Genomic DNA, 21,101 nt, shown 5'->3' on the forward strand with positions numbered 1-21,101 from the left:
ATTACCAAAAAGTAATGTATTCAATTTAATTCAATTGTATTTGAATTGGGCCACATCACGACATTCTTGTTGTGATTCTATATTGTTGTTTTGTTTTTATGTTTTGTTGGTACCAACTGAAATGACTTGTCTGTGTGGAAATAATAGTTTGTTATATCACCTCCAAAAGTCTAACAGGCCTCACTTATAACTGCAGCACTGCCTACCTTGTTGTTATACATATAATTAGCTTAAATGAGCATTTCTGAAATAGCTCTGTTATATCAGATGAACCCACTGAATCAGAATCAGTATAATGACTGTGACTTTGCAGAAAATGATGCGTACGGTCCAATAGTATAATGTGAATTGTCAATCTTAGTCCTTTACAATCAAACAATTATCTAGAGCAAACAAAGCCAGCTGACACCTAATAGACCCCTGACTTCTAATAAATCATAACCAACACAACAGTGTCCACTTGCTACCAGTGAGTCAGCAGGTTGTTGAAGTAACAGGATAGAAAAGGAATATCTTGTAAACTCATCGTAGTAGAAAAAAAGGGCTGAATAGTTTAAATTCCCCGAGTGGAACACAGATGGTCATGATGGTCCTGCCAAATGTTGAATTTTGTTATGTGATCAACTGGTTGATTAAATACTCATAGTTCATACAGTATGATGTTCACTAGTTAGTAATGCACCAAGGAAGTTGACTTTGTTTCTATTAATAATTCTGGAATTGGGAAGAGTTGTCTGGTGAATAAACAACAAAATAAAGGTTCTGCTCATGGCTAGTACTTGAATAAAAATGAATAGGACAACATAATGAAAAAACTGTCATTTAGATGAAACCAGCAACATTTTCCATGCACTTTCTGTGAGTTGGTGAACATTTCAGTGTAAAGTAATGCAGATAAAATGAATTATGTTAATCAGTAACCAAGTAAATTATATCATACATACATACAAATAATTACTCAAAAAAGCTCAGTTTGGGACTTGAGATTAGACTCAGTACTCGCCTGACTTGACTTGCGACTTTTTCCAACGCTTAAATGGAAAGATTTAAGCGGTGTGAACACATACTTATACTTCACATGCTAATACTTGGTTAGATTTAGCCTTTTAAGTGTCCAAAGAGAATGCAGCTTGCACTCACCACATTATCAATACCAGTGCGCTCGGAGGTTCCCACCATGATGTTGCTTATTCAACTCTTCAAAGTTGCAGTTCAGACTGAAGCTATAGCAGGCAGGAGACATCTGCTGACCACATACTCCCAGTAGGGTTACCTGGTCCTCTCTGTGTAATGAGGACAAAAGTCTTGTCCTCAGTCACTCTCATAAACGAGCAATGAACACACTACCGATGATGAAAACAGCTAATAAACACAGCACAGTACTTGTTCATATTTGAAAGCAGAATTAATTTTTTCTTTCTTACTTGTTTGCTTGTTTTTATTGAATTATTTTGCAATAAAGGGTAACATTTGGCCGCCTCTCAACCTAAGTGATAAATGTATCCCAATTTCCATCTCACTAGAAACTAGCAGCCTGTCCTGCTCGGCTAAATCTATGTGGGAAATGGGGTTTGATTGATGCTGGCAAAGAGGAGGTGAATTATAAAAGCCATAGTGGAAATGCTGCATCATAGAAATGATAGAAATTCTTTTATGAAAAAAACTAAAGGTTAAAGCTCTCTTTCACTGTGAAGTAGTCATCATATAAAACGATGTGTTTCAATCTGTACTACTAGGGTTTTTACCTGAATGTAGGCAACAATTCTACGTTTCTGTTTGACATTCTGTAGTGTATACACACAACACATATTTGCTGATATATTAAATTACATATTGAACTGATTAAGAGAAACAAATTGCTGCCCATAGATGCACTGTATGAATGTGTGTGTGAATGGGGTGGATGTAAAAACTGTACTGTAAAGCGCTTTGAGTGACAGACCATTTACAGACCACTTACCATTAAGTTATTCCAATTTTAGCTATGCTGAAAGTCTTATCTGTGCTCTTTGGTATAATTGACCTGTACTCATACCATTGAATAACACATGAAGAAAAGATGAATGTTATCTGATTGTGGTTCTACTCAATTGCAACTTGTTGCGAGCCCAAGAGAAAGAGGAGCAACATAACACTGGATGAAGAACAGGCGAAAACGAAGTTGGAAATAGAATAGCAGCTGGGCCTCCTGGTAAGGGCTTCAAAGTAAGCCTGAAACCACACAACCAATAACTGGAAGAGAGCCCACGTGTGAATTTAACAAGGACAACCAGTTCTAGTTTTAGCCTGACACAAGCTAATCCCGGAGCCACAGATTAAATAGCGTCAAGTATAGATCTTAACACACACATACTGGCAAAAATCAGCCATTGGCAGACAGCGAGGTGCAGCTCCTCGGTCCTTATGTACTCTGCTGTGAACCGAGAGGCAGCAGGTCCTCAGAGGCACCAATAACACAAGCAGGGAGGATCCAGAGCAGAGGCCCTCAGCCGGAGGAGCACGTTACACAATCTATTGCATTCACGTGGGGGGGATGCAACACAGCAGTAGTTCAGGTAATTGTGTCCTCTAAAAAGTAAAGTGCTGTAAGTACAATCTTTAGTAAATGTTATAAATCTTTAATATGTCCCGCTAAGACAATTTTACACTCACTCCAGTCTGGGCAGACATGTAAAACATCCGTATTTCTAAAACCTAAATGATAAAATGCATATAACTTGCATTGTGAGTTTTAATTTCCAAAACAAGAGTTTGAAAGCATGCAAATAGCAGCAGTTGGATCACAATTATGTGCGAATTCATATGAGGCTGTACTGCTTGGGCATATCTAACATCTGACTGGCTACATTTGTCAACAATAGCAACAGACAGAGTTAGAGAAATAAATTCGAAATTGGTATATTTCTTATATTAATATTAAAAAGCTGCTGCTATCAAAGGCCACTAGTCAGATGTGTTACTTCCGTTAGATTGGTTAGGGCAAAACCAAACCAAATGATCCCACCTCCCAAACAGAAATTGGGTCAGTCTGATTGAAAACAGTGAAAAAAAAACAGCTGTTAATTGTAATATTAGGTGATTTCAAAGATACTGTGTGTAGAAGTGTTTTCCCTTTGGTGCTCCTACCGGTAGTATCAAACAAGATAACTAAGTTGACACAGCAATGCCGCTACCTCCCCTTCACACTGATCCAACCCAGAGAGCAAGACACAGACAAAAGGTAGAATAAAAGACTCTTTTCTTACTTTTTCTTTTTCAGACCCCTTCACTTTTCGATGACTTTATTGTGTTATGGATCGAATTTTAAATGAATACATTTGCTTTTCTTGCCCATCAGTCTACACTCCATATTGACAGTGAAAAAATTGTTTTTCAAAGTTATTAAAACTGAAATCATTCATATAAAACAGCGTTAAGACCCTTTGTCACTCCAAACTGTGGTCTGGTGCATCCTGTTTGCTCAATTTGCTCGTGAGGTTTCTGTAACTGTCCGTGTGGGGCATTGCAATTTATATTAAACATGTCGGCGGTGTTTGTCGTAGGTTTATATAAGACAAAACTAAAAAGTAAGTGCATTATTTTGGTCACTTGCTGGTACGTGCGAGCACTGTACTGTTCTTATTAGACGTGGCAGAACGAGAGCTAGAACAGAGGCAACAGCTTTTAGCAGCAGGAGTAGGAGGAGGAGGAGGACACTAGGATTAAACAAGACTGTTTGGAGATGTGCTTACTGGCAGCTTGAAGAGACAGTCGAGCCTCCCTGAGGAGCCTCAGGTCCAGCCCTATTTAATCAGACCCTGCCAGAACATACTAATACTTTGATATGTTTGCATTTTTAAACAGAACTTTAATATTTGATGACACAAAGTGCAGTGAACACTTCAGAATTCCCACAGTTGTCAGCGTCAGGGTTACATATGCACACAGATCAAAGAAAATACATTGTAATCTGAAGTTGTACAGTTTTGAGTCAAGCAAATTTCATTTCATTGGATTTTTATGCTGATTGTCTAAAGCATGAAAGGGTGGCCTGTGATGGGAATTAAAGAGGGCAATCAAAAGTAGTAAGATTCGTTATCTGCTCATGAACACAAAAAGTCACAGCCAGTCATTTCAGTATGTGACACAATGTACAAATTAGGACTTAAGAGCAGTGCAAGAGTAAACCTTTAAAAAACTAATTGTACATCTTCTTGTTATGTCAGGCTGGTAGATTTGCAGATACCATATGGTTCAAAGTTTCATGGTTCAAAGTTATTTTTCCACCTGATGTATGGATCGGACTGTTGAACAATCAATGTCATCATCCTTAAGTCGTGGTCTTACTACCACCACACCATCTCACACTCTACCACTTTACTTGAGGCCAACATAATTGACCAATTGCCAGAATTCAAGAATGTCGCCAATTATGGTTTGAGCTTCGCTCTGATGCTTGACATTTGTTCATACCACTGCTGTGCCTGTCAGGTTCTACAACATCACATAGAACATGACAGTTGTGATGTTTAAGAACCCTCTGTCAGTTGCATCATTGCGCTGTGATGATAGGTCATAACAACAACATTGTCTTTTGGTTGGTAATGGGAAGGGAACTTTGTTTTTCTGTGTCAAAGGTTTCATGTCATTACATATATAGCTGCTTTCAGACATGCACCTAACTCCGGAGAATCTCTGCACTTTCCAAGTGAGAGCCTCCGGATTATCTGCAGACTTTCTCCATCTGGCCTCCGAGTATAATGTCTGCAGAAAGAATCCAACACAGCTGGGGGATCCCCTGCTGGATTCACTGTGCTGGAAACCTCCCTTGACTTTGAATGCGGCTTAAGTTTCGTTTGAAGCAATTTTAGTGGTTAATAAGACTAGAAAAGCAATATATAAACTCAGAGCATTTACAATTTATTCATAATTTATTCTATAGATCTTTAACTGTTAAAAAGGAATAGTGAGACTGAAACAAGTCTCTGCTACTTTCGCCCCCTCCTACCATCTCTTTGACTTAGTTTTCATTCCTTCTGGACTTTCTTGTCCCTGTGAAGTTGCTCCCATCCTCCTCCTCCTCCTCCTCCCACTTGTTTACATCAAATGAAAGTACTTCAGGGCTTCAGCTCTCTCTGCCCCAGAGCAGGTCGACATTTCACTGGTGACAAGAGACAAGCTTTTCTGTGTTGATGTGACAAATTAGTGTGAACGTTTTTTTTCTCCATTTCTTTAGCAAGCTAAGATCATTCCTGTACATTAACTATAAGCCCATTAGTCTTTACCAATCAGTTCATGTTTTACTTTGGAAAGTATCTTATATGTATACATAAAGGGTGAATGATTTCTGATTGAAGAGAACTTTTGCTATTTATTCAGCACATTGAAGAGACATGTTTAAGCAACAGATGGATGAAAGAAGCCAACACGTGTACAACATCTCTAACATTTCAAGGGCTCCATTTTGAGAGACAGTTAAGAATGTGACATTTTTGAGAAAGCGTGGTGTACAAAGTGTCTCTGTAATAGCAAGTGTGTGGAGATAATTGACTCTACTAAGGGCATCTAAAAAGCACTCTGAAGATGAGAGCAGTATTTAAGGAAAGTTTTATTATCTACTTTTAAATGCCAAGCCATGCACCGTTTTTGCCTGTGGGGGGAGAATGTTTCGTAAATGTCAACATTAAGTGCAGAATATTACCTGATCGTCGCGACTGAGATTCAGCTGCTGGCAGAGATAGTGGGCGGTGAGCCCCTCTTCCTGACAGGCTGCTACAGAGAACGGTACAGGAAGTGATTTGTCAGAGCACCCTGCAGCCCTGCTCTTATCTGAGAGGAAGATGCATGATATCTGAAGGAAGAGGTGCAGGAAGGAGCACCGAGTATCTTACAGTATGTGATGCTGGCCACAGCTCTGGTTTAGGTCTCTTGTTTGAAAGCCAGCCAGCTTATGTTTTCCACTGAAGATTCGAAAGGTTTGCTTGAAATATTGGCAACATAATTTGAACCGATTTTCAAACAATACAATCCAAATTATTTTCTTTGTCATCCATCAAATTCTAAATGCCAGATTGTTGATACCTGTCCCAGATTGCCACAGTTAAAGGTGGGGCAATAAGTCGTAAACCGTGGCAAGATGCAATGAATCATAGAAATGGAAATAGCGGCTCATTAGTTGTGGTAGATATGGAAAATGAACTCAATCACAATATGAAGAGAAAATGTAAATGAACAAAATCCTGATAGAGGTGTTTTTTTTGTTTAATCTAGCAAATGAAATACCTGACAAATCAAAGCACTTTGATAGATGCAAAACTTGCACAACAAGACTAAAGTGGTCTGTAGCCAGAATATGTATTTAAAGCATGGCCTGTTGTTGCTACTCAGAACTGATATGATGGTTCATATATGGTTGTTACGTTGTCTCATTGTGTCATAATGGGTTGCGGAATTGATTTGCAAAATTTTCAATTTCTGCTAATCACGTATAATTAAATCTACAACACAAAAAGTGTAAAGTGATTTCTGAAGCCATTGTTCCGGTATGTGAGAGGGTAACATCCTCGTTCTTCTACAAAAGTGCAATAAATTGATGGTTCCTCCAACTGAACGTCATTACTGAGCACGCTAACACATCTTTTTCATTTAAAAAGGTATTTTTGCCACTTGTTCAGAGGTTTAAACAAAGCCTTTGAGCATCTGCAAATCTCCGGCATATGGAAAACACATTGTAAAAAATAGACTTATCATATATTGAGCTCTTCGCTTAACTTCGAGGTATTGGGGGGGGTCAACAAAACTTTGCATCTTTATTGCGATCCTCAGTTCATTTGTATGTTGAAGGTGTGACCAGTCCTTATACAAATACACCAGAATGTCATTACTGTGGTTCAGCCAAAGAAAACCAACCCTAAGACACAAGTCTTTTTGTTGCCGTGGGTGTTCTCTTATTGTCTCTCGCTAAAGGTCACAGTAAATGGGATTCTGTCTGTGAGGTTGTGATTAATAACAAAATATCTTTTTGATGATGCTTTGTGTCTCTGATTTGTGTTGTTGTGCTGTTTGTCCAACAGTAGAAATTACAGAGGAGCCGCTGGTTTACAGTGTTGCGGGAAAATGCAGGAGCTGAGCGTTGGTGCTGTTGCACACATTGTAGCTGTGCAAAGGGGCAATAAAAGGTTTATTAGACAGGCTTGAGTTCATTATAGACGCTGTGTTTCTCTCAGCCTGCTCGACTTAGATAAACCTCGCTCTGACCAAGGCCACATCCCTCCCGCTGTCGCCCCCAGCCCTCACAGAATTGATTTCAGCACTAAAGTGACAGTCTTGCCATAATATACGGATGGCCTTTAATTCAAGCCTGTTACTGTGCCAAGGGGTGCTTGTTTAAGGCTTTATTTACACCCTTGCAGCGCTGCCTGGCAAGCTGGGCTCCACGGTGAATCACACCAGAAGATTTGGATAAAAGGTTTGAAATGCCAAAAGCTCTTAAAGTTGCTCAGGCAGTGTTTAGAGTACTCAACTGTGAACTTGTGTGGGATGCACTACTTCATCTGCACTCAGACTTGTTGTCATCAAAAGGATTGGAACTGTGGAAATTACTGTCCGTAAAAGTTTCATTCTCTCCACTTCCTCCGCAGACGTAGGCCTGCTCCTCCTCAGCTAACAGTTTGTAAGTTCTGTCATGACCTCAGAGAATTCAGCTCTGTTTGTGCATATAATGACAGTTATGTGCTTAAGGTTCGTTTTTTGCCTTTTCACACAACAAGGACCCGTGTACTTTAAGATTCTGTAATTATTCGATAGTGTGTAGCCGCTAATGTACATTTTAATGTCATTCCCAATTCAGTGAAAGATTACCTTTACAAGCTGTGCCATCAATCAGAGGCTTCATCACTTGACCTGTGAAAGAATGTAATTAAGTTAGCCTAATTGAGTTAATGAAGTGTCACACTTGGCTGACTTTACTATGTGGAGTAAATTGAAATAAAAATAGGCATCATTACTCATCACATGGTCTGGTATTTAGAGTGCAGGGCAGGGAATGCTTTCTTTACCGGCTCCTCGCGTTGTGGGTGTCTATCTTGGTGGAACATTCTGACCTTTAGCCTGTTTTTATTTTCTCAATGAGGCATCATTCCTGCCCCGTCTGATTGGTTTAATCAGGATCATTGGTGCATTCATAGAATGTAGATAAATCCATGTGTGTGATTTGAATTTGTTTTTCCCTACATTCTCTTATCTGTATTCACATTTAATCTTAATGCCATAAGGGATACGCAATCGATAAGCCCCGCAGTCGAGTTTGCTCGTTTACTCAAGCGAATGAGGTACTTATAACATGATGACCTCGTCAATGATGGTTGTCTTTTAGACGTGGCCAAAGTTTAACTACAGTTTAATATGATTTAAAGGCGAGCAGGAGCTGCTAAATTAGCCTGCAGGGAGCACGCGACATGGTCAGTGGTGGCCAGGCAGGATGCCAAAGACGAAGGGAAAAATCAATGGCTGGGAGTCACCTCAATCACTTTAACTAGGCGCTACAGACGCCCACGCCCCTCTCAGGGGCCAATTTGTGGAGTAAACAGGAGTGTGTGATTGCTGCTGGGGTCCCTGGTGGCCCCGACAATCCATTTCTCTGGACCATTCTAATAACCCTCTTAGCGGAGAGTGTACATGAAGCCACTTTTTGGACCCCCTCGGTATTTTATGGCCATAAACAGTGTAGCAGGCGCTGAGCAGCCACACCAGCAGCCTTCGTTAAGATAACAGGGCTCCTGCTGCGTGGGTAGAAAGCATCTATATACTAGGGGTATTCTGCATCCACACAACAACACTTTCCTTCTATAGAAATACATAATAAAGTTTACTTTAACGTTTCCTTTTCCGAACCCACCACAGTTGAATATGGTGTTAACATGTTTAGCCTTAACCTCTGTTCAGAACTGCTCCAACTTTGAGTTTCACGTTTGAACTTAAATTGAAGTATTTAATGATTCCTCAATACGTTTACAGCAGTTGTATCTATCTCCTATTTGGAAGTGTGTTCGTACAGAAAAGAAAGAAAAGCACATGTGTAAAACAATCATGCACAGTGTAAAGGTATAAAACAAGCACTTAGGACCACTTAGCTCTTTTAGTAACTGTTTTAGTTTGTATATTGTGATGCCTGGAAGTTTAAGGTTGGATTTGTATATCAGACGTAACAACTCTCACACATAACGTGATCGTGTCCGAGCCTCGGCCTTCATTGATAATCACAGGCATCTTGTGTCCTGCATATGTATAAGTAAATATGAGCTAATAATGAACATTCTATAAATAGACAGTAGGTAATTCATTAATGATGCAGGACCAGCTATGCAAATAAGGCTGTTTATTTATAAAATAGTCATGTATGAATGAGTTTATGACATTTTTAGGGAACTGGTCTAATGAGGACTAATGGATGTGGGACCTGTACATGAGACATGAATGATAAGTATGTTGGCCCATGATCCTCCAGTTTTTATATTTTTAGCTCTAAGTAGCACATGTTCGAAAACACAACGGTGCCTCATTCAGTCCAATGAGACAACACAAACAGACACGGACACAGGTCGCAGTTACACCAGCCAAATGTTACATTAGGCTAGTTCTCAAATTATTCTCCTTTAGAGTTTCCACAGCTGTAGCTGAAACATGAGAAGCCTGCTAATGTGGCCTGAAAAATGTGTCCACTGCTCTTTGTTGAATAAAAAAGAACAAGGAGAGATGCAAGGTTTCAATAGGATATTCATTCAAATCCTGGGAAACAGATCCAAAATGGAGCCAGCTATTGGAGCCCAACCTGCTCCAGAGGGCAACACAGTCCAGCTTCATCAAGGAATGACTTCCTTCAACCAGCCAAAGTAGAAAATCAAGTAGAATACATGTAGGCATAAACCTCATGGCATTGTTCTAATTAAGCTATTTACCTAAGCCTTGAGACAGACGGAGAATATAATTGTATAATATAATTAGTAAAATACACACAATTACTGTCTTGATGTTAAATTCAGCATGCATTTGTTAGATTTTTCTAAAATCGGAGCTCTTTATTCTTTAAATGAGACACAATTCATAATGATGTGGGATCGGTGAGACTGAGCTGATTTGCTCATACAAACATGTGTCGAGCCACACACTTATTGTGCAGACACCGATACATTTAACAAAATGCTGGTGTGCAGGACCGCGTCTCATCGGTGCTATAAATCACACTAATGGGGATGAGCAGGAAGCCTCTTGATCATAACAGAAAGGTTTCATAAACTGCAGCGTGCTGAAGTCTTCATTCCTCTGCTCCCAGCTTGGCTTTTCTTATTGCTTCTGTACATGTGCTGTATGTCAATGCTGCCTGCTGCAGACCTCCCTTCGCCGCACTGGCTCATTACTGGAGCCGCTATTTGGATGATTTGCCATCACTGAGAATGTGGACGCTTCAATCTAGGAAAAGCTCTTCAAAGCGGCAATCTAGAAGATTTTCATTTAAATGAATGTCTATTAAGTCTCTGTCGCTGAAAGAAGTAACACAGTGGTGACTGAGGTTATGGCCAACAGATAAAAGTATTGTCTATCTCTATCTTTATATTTGCAGTTTTATGAACTGGATGGCTGTGGCTACATTCCCAGATGAACAAGCTGTGTAAATTTGCCCCTGATGCTGCATCGCATTAAAATAATTTAACTGGTTAAAACAGGCCGACATTTATTATGAAGTGGTTTCAGGAAATGTAATGTGTTTCTCAATGAGCTCAGCACTTATTGCAATCGTTCATCAAAAACCCCAAAACACAACGGCCATTGCAGATCAGTCTGAAGCAGTGAGGAGGAGCTGCAGTGAGCTGCTGGGTGAAGAGCAGTTAAACCTCCAACTTCAGCAGCATCAGCATGATCAGCAGCTCCTCTCTCTGTGCCCTGCTGTTCACACACTGCTGCCATGTGCAACTTTAAAATCAGATCACAGAGTGATGGAAAAATGATTAACTATTAAAACCACAAGTATTTTTTACTGCCCCCAGAACCTTTAAACCGCGGTCGCTGTTACAACCAGGAACTACAGGGGTCACCTAATCAATCAAGACTGACATCTGCCAGACTGCCACTTTATTTCATTTGTTTTGCTTTTTGACTTGAAGCTGCAGTTTAAAGTAAAGCAGTTATTTTCAAAATGTTGTGGAGGCTCAGTTTGGAAACCTTTTTTTTGTATCAAACCCCAGGAGACTGAAATACTGGTTGTTGCGTTTATGAGGGTAATCTGTGGGGAGATTAAATCGGGTTTTTTTAATAAATGAGTTAATACTTACTCCATAAATTATTACGAAAATATATATAGCATTGTTAATGATGAAATGTTTTAAAGCAACTTTTTCTTCACATGCCAAGAAATGAGAAGAAGGGCCAATGAATTGAATGGACAGTCCACGACAGCTCTCTGTAAGGGGAACACTGCAGGACTTTGCCTCTATAGTGTTGATGAGGAATCTGTGTGTCCTGTGCCTCGTCATTTGTGTACTTACAGAGTAAGATTTGGGGGAATCTGCATATTTAACTTATTATACCATATAAACAAGTCCCCCCACCCTCTGTATTCATCATATGAGAAGTTTTTGAAATGTTGAGATGAGTTGTCAGCACTGCTTCACATATAACACCGAGGTACACAGCCAGTTTCCCCACAGTGCCTGAACACAGAGAGCTGTTTATGAGGCTCTGCTCTGTTCTAAATGCTTCAAATTGGAAACCGAGGAAGTCGCTTTCCCCTTCCTGACTCTATATCCTCTGCTTGGAAGCATCTGTAGTTATTGAGGCAATAAAAAGGAAAACCTGCTTGTGCATTTTACCTCTGATTAAATTAGCCGTTGCCTGGTAAGTTCACCTCGGTATCAGTCATGCCTCACTAAAATGGAAATACGTTTTGTGAAAAAAAATTGGACATTAAAGAATGCCCTTTGTAATAAATGAAATGGGAATTGCAAATATGCACCGTCATGAAATTTAATTGTGCTCTCTGGTGACTGGTTTGTGGGTGCTAAAGCAGGAGTGCAGGAGAAACGCTGGGTGCAGAGGTGGTTAAATGTAGCGAGTAACGTACTGCCAGAGCAGGCTAATGAAGCCACTGTTTATGACCCACTGCGACTGTGTCATCTCTCGAATGGCAAAAAGATGCCAGTGCACACTTAGAGGCACTCAAACACACAGGCACACGTTTAGCACAGCCACCAAACCAACAGGGAAAATAGAGTTTAAAGACAATGGTCATATAGAACAAGTGTCCCTATAGTGAGATGCAGGATTTACGATTTGCTGCTGTGGCATTTTAACCGTTAAAATCATTAGCAAGCTTATATACACACAGCATGCCCAAAATTATATACATAAATTAGGCATCTTGCAATTATTCTGAGACAGATTTCTTGAAAAAAAAATGTGTGAGTGCTCATGTGCCAACTAATTTATTAACATGTGGAAATAACTGATGAGTTATAGATGCAGTAAACACTTCATTACACTTACAGTAAATGCATTACTCTACCTAACTAACATACAAAATGTACATGTCAGCATAGTAAGCTCGTTCACAGTTGATGTACAGTCCAATCTGATGCAGGAGTTTAATTTGTTTTGTACACAGCGGTGGAAATGAAAAATAATGTCTGTGGTTTTGAGTAAAACACCCACAGGTAAAATAATAATTTAAGAACTGTTATCAGTAAGAAAAACCATCATCCAAAGAATTTATATTAAATAGAATCAAATCCAATGTATTTGGCATGTCAATCATTTCAGCATCATTAAAAATGTAGAAGAAATTGCATCTACTAGAAAAAACATTGTGTTTCCAGGAATATGTCATCAAAAGTATGAAATGAAGATGTAACTGCTTGACATAAATACAAGGAATCATACAGTGGCTTTTTAGAGTGAAAATATACATCTGTAACGAGCTACAGCTACATAAATTAATGATGACCAGTTTATATCTCAATGTTTTTGCATTTAAACTGGTATTTAAATAATTACACTGACCCTTAAACTAAGATAAGTTTCAAGCCAAATCTGGTTTTATTGTTAAACCCAAATTAAAACTGGAATTAGCTCTCACCTCACAATAATGCTTGTTGGTTCCACTCAGCCTCATGTGGTAGCATTGCACTGCGCAGAGGTCTGCTATCATGTGTGCAGCTGAATATTCCGCTTTTGAGAGCAGTGAATCCATCATAGGTGAGAGGACACAACAAAGCACACGCACGTTGTGATACGCTCATAAATAAATACAGCGAAAGCAAAACAAAACATGATAAGAAAATCAGTCACACTAATTAACTGCTAATTCTTTTGAGGACGGTTAAGGCTTGATAAAGGACGGCAGAGCTTATTAAAGTACACTCAGTGTTGCACATTATTCCTTTACAGTGGAATTTTAATCCCAGTCTGTGAGGTTGATTGCATAGGCTGTGCAGTTAGCAGATCTCTCTCTCTCTCTCTCTCTCTCTCTCTCTCTCTCTCTCTCTCTCTCTCTCACTCTCACTCTTTGTGTGTGTGTGTGTGTGTGTGTGCACATCTTCACATTCAGGAGTAGCAATTAATGTTGTAAGCAGCAGGGACCTGGGGCTGAGCAGCGGTAGAGCTGGATTGGTAGTTGTTGCCATCTAGAGCTCAGCCCGAGCTCTTCTCTCTCTGCGTCACATGACAGAGACGACGCTCCGCTCCTGCCCTTTTAAAATGGCGACCTCAGCTCCAAAGAAAAATGTGACATTTCCTTATCATATTTGTATATGCTGGTGCCAGAGGGCCTGCCAGCCTATAGAAAGTAAGTGGGGGAAACAAAACCACCCTCCTCCCGTCTCCTCTCCCTCGTTTCCCCAGAGGGATTCAATGGAGATATCCCACAATGCCAGAGCCCATCAGCTCCTGCAGGCCTGACGGTGGGAGAGCGTCTGACTCTCCGCTCTCCACAAAGCAAATGTCTCTAGCAGGGGAAAGTGATGCAAAACCCAGTTCCACACTGCAACTTGAGCAGTGCACAGTGAGAGAACAGGAAAAGGCTCAACATCGCTGCTGCGTGTGTCTGTGGATCAGACACCGTAACTTCACTTTAGACCTGCTACATATTTGAACACGATCCTCATGAACACACACAGGAAATATCAATGTGCAACATTGTTACTACACTGGAATAAGGACATGCATTTGCAATAAAAATGACATAACAACCCTAAGAGTAGAATCAATAGCACCATTAAGACTGTCTTTAAATATACAAATTATGGGATACAAGTGTAAATGTGAAAACTGTCATTATAAACTCATAAATCAGTAATTCAAAACTAAAATATCTGTAATGAGCTACAGCAAAATAACTTAACTGCAGTAATTATCTGAATTAATTCATGAGCATTTATCAGCGTCTGGTTAAGTACTACTGTTAAATAGAATAATAATGGACTGTATTTATATAGCACTACTGAAGTCTGTACTCAAAGCACTTGGCAGTATAAGTCACATTTATACAACGCTTGTATTATCTAACATCATATAATGTCGATCCCTCCCCAGCATTTGACGTTCATACCTGACCATCACAAAACTTGGTGGAAAGATGCTCTATGAGTCAGGAAAGAATTCATCACATTTTGGTCTGTATCCGGATCAGTGTGTGGATCCAGGATGTTTTTTTTCAACGGGCGTTTTTCAACATTTTCGTGGATTTCTCAGGCAATAATTCACCGATCTTTATGGGGGGAAAAAAACAGACATCAGGGAACTCATACTTACTAGTGTCTGCAATTTGGGGCGGATACAAATATAAATCTCGTACAACAGAGACCAGCTGATCACACTGAATTTGGGCAGCATGGCAACCAGAGCAACAGAAATCAGGAGGAGGACACAGAGGATTCAGATTCATGGCCCGGCAGTCCCCTGATGAAACCACAGATTCACTAGATTCACTAGATCAAGATTTTTAGTCGTATCTGCACTCACTCGTAAATATCAGTCCCCTAAACATCATTAGTATTTATAGTAGTTTTTACTTGTTTACTGTGCAATTCTAATGAAGCACTTTCCCTGCAGGGATCAATAAAGTTGTCTGGTTCAGATTTGTTGTCTAAGTCGGGTTAGTTCATTAAGAGAAACAGACTTGACTTTAGCTTGAATTGCTAATTCACACCTGATAGTTCCCACAAAAGGCGCTCATGTGTGTTATTTGAGATGTTGAAGTATCAGGAACGGTGATAAGTGAAAAAAGATGGGAACCATTCAATGCAGAGATGTCAGAAATCTAAGTTGATTTGCAGAAATGTAGACACAGAGAAGCATCAAGAGGTTAAAACGATCAGCTCCATTTGCTTTGCAGAGGAGATCATTAAGGTCCTGTTAAAAAGCTCCTAAATGCTGAGACTGAAGGAATTCTAACCTAACAATATAACAGCAGTGGGCTATTTATCAGTGAAGACGACAACAGGAAGTGCTGCAGGTTAGCAAAATGTAATTTGAATGCAGTGTATTACCATAAAATGTGAAATCATAGACAACTATAGCTCATGTTGTTGAGCAGCCCATCGTGTGTCTGCTGGATGGAGAACACCACATTAACTCTAGAGTCAATAATTCATACATTACAATATGTTGCGTTCCCACTTTGTGGCGAGGTGACCATGAAGTGGCTGGATGCAGTTGTAAATGATGGGATCATTCTCAGAGAGGTTTAGATCATCTTCAAATTGTACTGTAGTTTCAGTGCAGCGAAGTGATACTATGACACGTGGGGGAGCTGTTTTGAAGAATTAAAACCTCGACTGACTGATAAAGGCTTTCCACCAGCAATTACACCCCTATCCAAATAACTCGTCCGACGCTCCCCAGGTGACATGAACATTTCAAATATGATTAACAGCAGTCTCCTCCATCTGGCTGAGGCTTTAATTTGCATGCTGCACAGGCGATATCTGTAGACTCACTCCATAAGCCTGACTATAAGAGCAGATAAATGAGGATAGGCTCTAACGCAGGGCAATCTTCAGATGTACTATCACTTCCCGCACTGCACTTCATTGGAATTCAAGGAAACATGAAAACAGATGAAGATTGGGCCGTGTCTGTCTCCGCTGCTGGCCTCCCACCCAGACTGGAGGAGGCTGCTCTGCATCCAGATAGACAGCAGGATAATACCAGCAACAGTGAAGCTGCGGAGCACTTAGACCTGTCTGCTTTCCCCTCCAGCTGAGACGCGACTGATACGTGGCTGAGAGGTTGGAGCGAGGTGGATAAAGTGCACGTGACAGATCCAGAAAAGGCCCTGAGAGGCCAGGAGGACTGTGTCCCCCCCCTCTCCCCAGGGACACACGCTAAATCAGTTGAGGAGGCTCAGGAGGCACATCTCTGGCTTTATGAGATAGTTAGCATGCGCTGGCCCCTCCTCCCCTCTTGTTTCCCATTTAAGAGCTGACTGGTGCTCCGATAACGGATGGTGCCACAGGTAATTGGAAAATTGGCAGGCCTGTCAGGGAGATTTGGTGGATGGCATGAGTGTATACGATGGCGGAGTTCATGAGGTGTCACCCCACAGCTAGATTTATATATCAGCCCTATGGACCATCACCACTAAGTATCCAGAGTTCAGGAAAAAGTGGCACATTTTTCTCCGGGGGAGACTGCATATCAAGACGGCTTCAGAAGCTGCGACAAGGTTCCTGTTAGTAAAGCGATGATATATGAGCCGCCCTTTACATTACCCCGGACCTTAATTCACTGTCTACACACACCTTAACAGCTGCTGCAAATAGCTCTGCACAGCCACCACTCTAAATTATTTACATTAGATTCCAGGAAATAGACCAGTTCAGCTCATCTTCATCCCAGTCTCTGACAGTTTAATTCTCCATCTGCGATACAGAGGTTTACACGACAGAGACACTGACAGGGTGAGTTTGGGTTTAGATAACTTCAGATATACTTAGGGTACCTATGTGACAGATATTGGGGCGACTGTGAGCTCCTGAGCCCTCTAACCAGGAGGTCAGCATTTTAAATGGTTATCAAGATTAGAGTGTGTGTGTGTAGGTGTTTGTGTATATACCTTCATTATGCATTATACATTATAGGTAATGCATCAGAAAAGTTTTTATTAAGGTCTTTGTGATGACTTAAGATTTAAAATTGCTCATTATACCATCCAGAGAGCTCTAAGTTGTAAGTGACCTTGTGATACTCTGTGTAGAGTGTGGCTGTGACTTGTCGTGATGACAGTGTATCTGCATATAGCTAAAATCAAGACATCAAAGTAGACAGTGAAATTGACATGCTAGATATTCATTGTCCTTCAAGAAGCTGTTGTTTCTTAAGGAAAAAAATGTCACCGACCGAACACATGAAAGAAACATTTGACCAATGAACTACTGTTTAATCACATGACATTCAGGCGATAAAATAAGTTGTCACTCCACCAGGTATATATTATATATAAATACAAAAACATATAAATCTGCTCGAATATGGAGGATGAATTTTTCACTCATTGCTTCGTTGGCATTTCACTTCAGAGCTGGCTTGAAGACTCCACCGACATTAATGCCGAACGGGCACTAACATTACAAGCGCTGTGTTTCACCGATACTCTATGAAGCTGTATCAGTGGGGCCAGTTGCTCACTGTCTAGTCTCCATAATTATGTATCTGTTCTACACAAGTTAATTGTAGCAATGTTCTTTAACAAGCTCCTGCATCAGGTTCACGTTTCCATTTGTCCATTGCTTTGGTTTCTGACCAAATATCTGCAAAAAAACTAAAATTATATTCCCATCAACATCAGATTTACTTTATGTTTAGTGCTGCTTAGACATGCTAGCATGCTAACAACCAACACATCATAGCCTTATACCCGCTAAGTTGAATTGCACTCAGTGAGGGAAGCTACATTGTCCCACAGCTCCAGCCACAATCATGGGAGGTGTCACCACAATATGGAAATAACTGTACAACCTTCTACCAAACCGGATTTCATTTGGTGTCTGGAGGCCAAACACAATTTCAAATTTTGTTATTTATTTGATTTGAAAATAAAAACTAAAAGCTACAACATTTCACCGACATTGCAATGCAACTCTTAAACCCAGCTGTAGAGTTTTGTAAAGCACAACGTGTGTTTACTCCCACACCGGTCCCCTCAGCATCATGCCTTCCGAACCTTTTCAAAGTCTAGTTTGTCTGTGTTCAAAACTGACCACATTCCTAAGTTTGTTTTTTTTAAGCTGTTTCAAATTTTCACGTTGGCAGATGGATCACAATGTGCTCAGATTTTGAAATTAGCAATATTTAACTAACAATATATGTATGATTGAGTGAGTAAATGCATATTGGCGTAAAAGCAGGCTTAAATGGCCGAGAATTACAATCTGCCCCGTGTGGGCTCTGCGCTGGAGGAATGTGGATTCATGAGGTGTTGTGGTCCTCAGATCGTAACCTGGTAATCACACATTCTGGTGTGTAGATGTGTTTATTAACCTTTGGAGAGGGGATAATTGTATCTGTCAGAGTCGTTTAATCACCGCTGCAGCTCTCATCACTGTCACTTTCACTTTGTCTGCTTTACTAATTCTGCTGGCTCCTGGGCTGGCCCACCGTGATTTCTGCTCTGTGCTGGGGCATTGGCTGGACTGTTAACCATCGGGGGCTGAGTCCTGCACATTCCTCTCCCATCAAAACACAAAATGCTCTTCTTCATGAACTGTTTCCATGAATTTTCTTTGCATGTGATGGCTAAGCATTGCTTAAGAAAATGTGAAAAGTGGAGCTGGAGGGAGATAAATCATCTGTATTGCTTTTCTTGTCCTGATCACCACTCAAAGCACACACACACATTATGCAGTGCATCTATGTGCAGCATTCTCTCTATCACACATCACTCATACACTGCTGGCACAGCGGTCAAGGCCAACTTGGGGTTCAGTGTCCTGCCTAAGGAATGCAGACCTGCTATTGAACCAACAACCTTCTGGTTAGGTAACCTGCTCTACCTCCTGAGCCACAGCCGCCACTTTTCAGAAAGATGGTTGAAAGAAAGCGTAGATGTTGTTGGAGCAGAACCTAGTTTGCACTTGATTAGCCAGTTGACGCAATAGCCACATTTTTTCTATAAAAAAAAAGGAATTTTGTATATTGAACCACTTGCTCGTTTGTCTTCGTGAGCTAATGCTCAGGTTTTATAAGCTGCAGCTGCAAGAAAACAACATTTATTGCAGTCCCTCATTTAAAGAAATACAGCAAGTCACAAAACAGCAAATCTATACACACTCTTGGAGAATATGTGTTCTTGAGTATTAGCTCATCAGAATCAGACATGAGTTTTCAGCCAGCCATAAAACCAAATCTTTTTATGCCAGACTTTACACACATGTATACATGCATCAGTGTGCATACATCCCTGCAGTCGCTGGAACCGACTTGGATCAGACAGCATCAGACTTTCACTTCTAAGTTGCTTCTCACCCACTTCAGTTTTTCTCTGTGAATCAAAAAGGCTGATGTAGTTCAGACTGCCTGTGTGATATATAACGTGTGATGTGTCCTGTGTTCGCAGGAGGAAGAGGAGGAGCAGCACCAAGAGGAAGATGATTCTGTTAAAGAGGAAACGGCCGAGCAGGAGATTCCAAACTGAACCCCATAGTAAACGCTCTGTGGCTTCACCCTCAGTCTATAGCACATGCAACTTTCTACTAGCCTCCCAAAGTTTGTAGACAGCCAGCAGTTAGTTTCCACTTCAGAGAGCTCCGCAACCAGAGGTGTATTTTAGAAAACACTCTTTCAGAGGTGATGTCTTTGGATTCAAGGGCAGAGCTTGTACTTTTTATGGACGGGGCTCAACACACTGACATCTTCACGAAGCAGCACATTAAAGCATCCAGCCGCAGGTGCACACACACACACACACACACACACCACAGTGCTTCTTCTGCAGCAGAGATATGTGTCTGACTGTTACCGCCCAGCCACCTGATGTACTAATGACACTTTCCATGCAATCTATTTTCATACACTAATGTTCATCAGGCAGTGTGTTCACACAGAGTGTCCTGTTTACAAGGTGAAGCTGGCCGAGCGGGGCTGAGCCCGCAACGCACGCTCCCACCGGTTTGACGGCAGCAGTGACGTGCTTTCCACTGTCTTTGAATGCATCTCACTTGACATTCGACTGGAGGATTTTATTTTTATATTTTATGTATATCTTCTTACTCCCCTCATTCTAAATATATACTTATTTTCGCACTTATTACTTACGCTCATGTGAAATATTGAGTTTTGTTTTCCAGTATCAGTATCTCAGTGCTATACCCAATAAGCTGTCATTGGATTTGTAATCAAATCCTCCATGTTTATGAAATGTGTCCACTCAGAGATTATATTTAAGTTCTTTGTAAAGTGAAATTAGTTTTGGGCTCTTTTTCTTTCCCAGATGGTACTTTGACCTGACCGTGGCCCGTGGCCTCTGCACTCTCTGAGTCTCATCACTCGCTCGTCAGCAAAGTGTAGCAGAAGAAGTGAAGCCACAGCAGAGAGAGCAGAAGTCTAAATAGTCTAATTATCAAATCAACCACTGCAAACACTCTGATGCTACATCAGGAGGACTTGCCTCAAATAAGAGGCAGTGTAAAGTTGATTTTAAGTCACGACATCTTTTAGTTCATCAGAGAGCCAACGGATGATTGGATGTCTCCTCCGGTGGAGTAGTCGACTGCTGTCAGGCCAAAGCACTGTCACATTGTCACATTAAATCTGACCCTTAAAGTGCCAATAAATCTGAACTGCAAAAAAGTATGTCTTCTCTTTCACTGATATTTGATGCACATTAAATGTAAAAATTCCGCTGTGGTGTTCTGCATTTGTGGTGTCTGACTGTAGTGACTCAACATTGGCAGGTAGTTTCATTCATTTCATGTGTATACACATGTATACGCTCCATCAGTTTGTTCTTACACTGAGGCTGCTGTCAGCATATATACAGATGCAAATCCATACACAGCTGTAAAATACGACTGTATAACAATAAGATATGTTTCGATCTATTTTAGATTCAGGTCTTATCTATATTCTTAAAGGCT

General features: G+C 40.6%; 1 protein-coding gene across 1 annotated transcript in view; it reads left to right on the forward strand.

Moving 5' to 3' along the window:
- Window positions 1–20,845, forward strand: part of phf14 (PHD finger protein 14) — a 78,664-nt gene extending 57,819 nt beyond the window's left edge. Inside the window, exon 18 of the mRNA XM_035182764.2 lies at window positions 19,583–20,845. Coding sequence (XP_035038655.2) covers window positions 19,583–19,660 — 78 coding nt within the window. The 3' untranslated portion in view covers window positions 19,661–20,845. The remainder of the gene's footprint in view (window positions 1–19,582) is intronic.
- The last annotated feature ends 256 nt before the right edge of the window (window positions 20,846–21,101 follow it).

This window comes from Hippoglossus stenolepis, chromosome 17 (genome assembly GCF_022539355.2).
Source record: "Hippoglossus stenolepis isolate QCI-W04-F060 chromosome 17, HSTE1.2, whole genome shotgun sequence".
NCBI lineage: Eukaryota > Metazoa > Chordata > Actinopteri > Pleuronectiformes > Pleuronectidae > Hippoglossus > Hippoglossus stenolepis.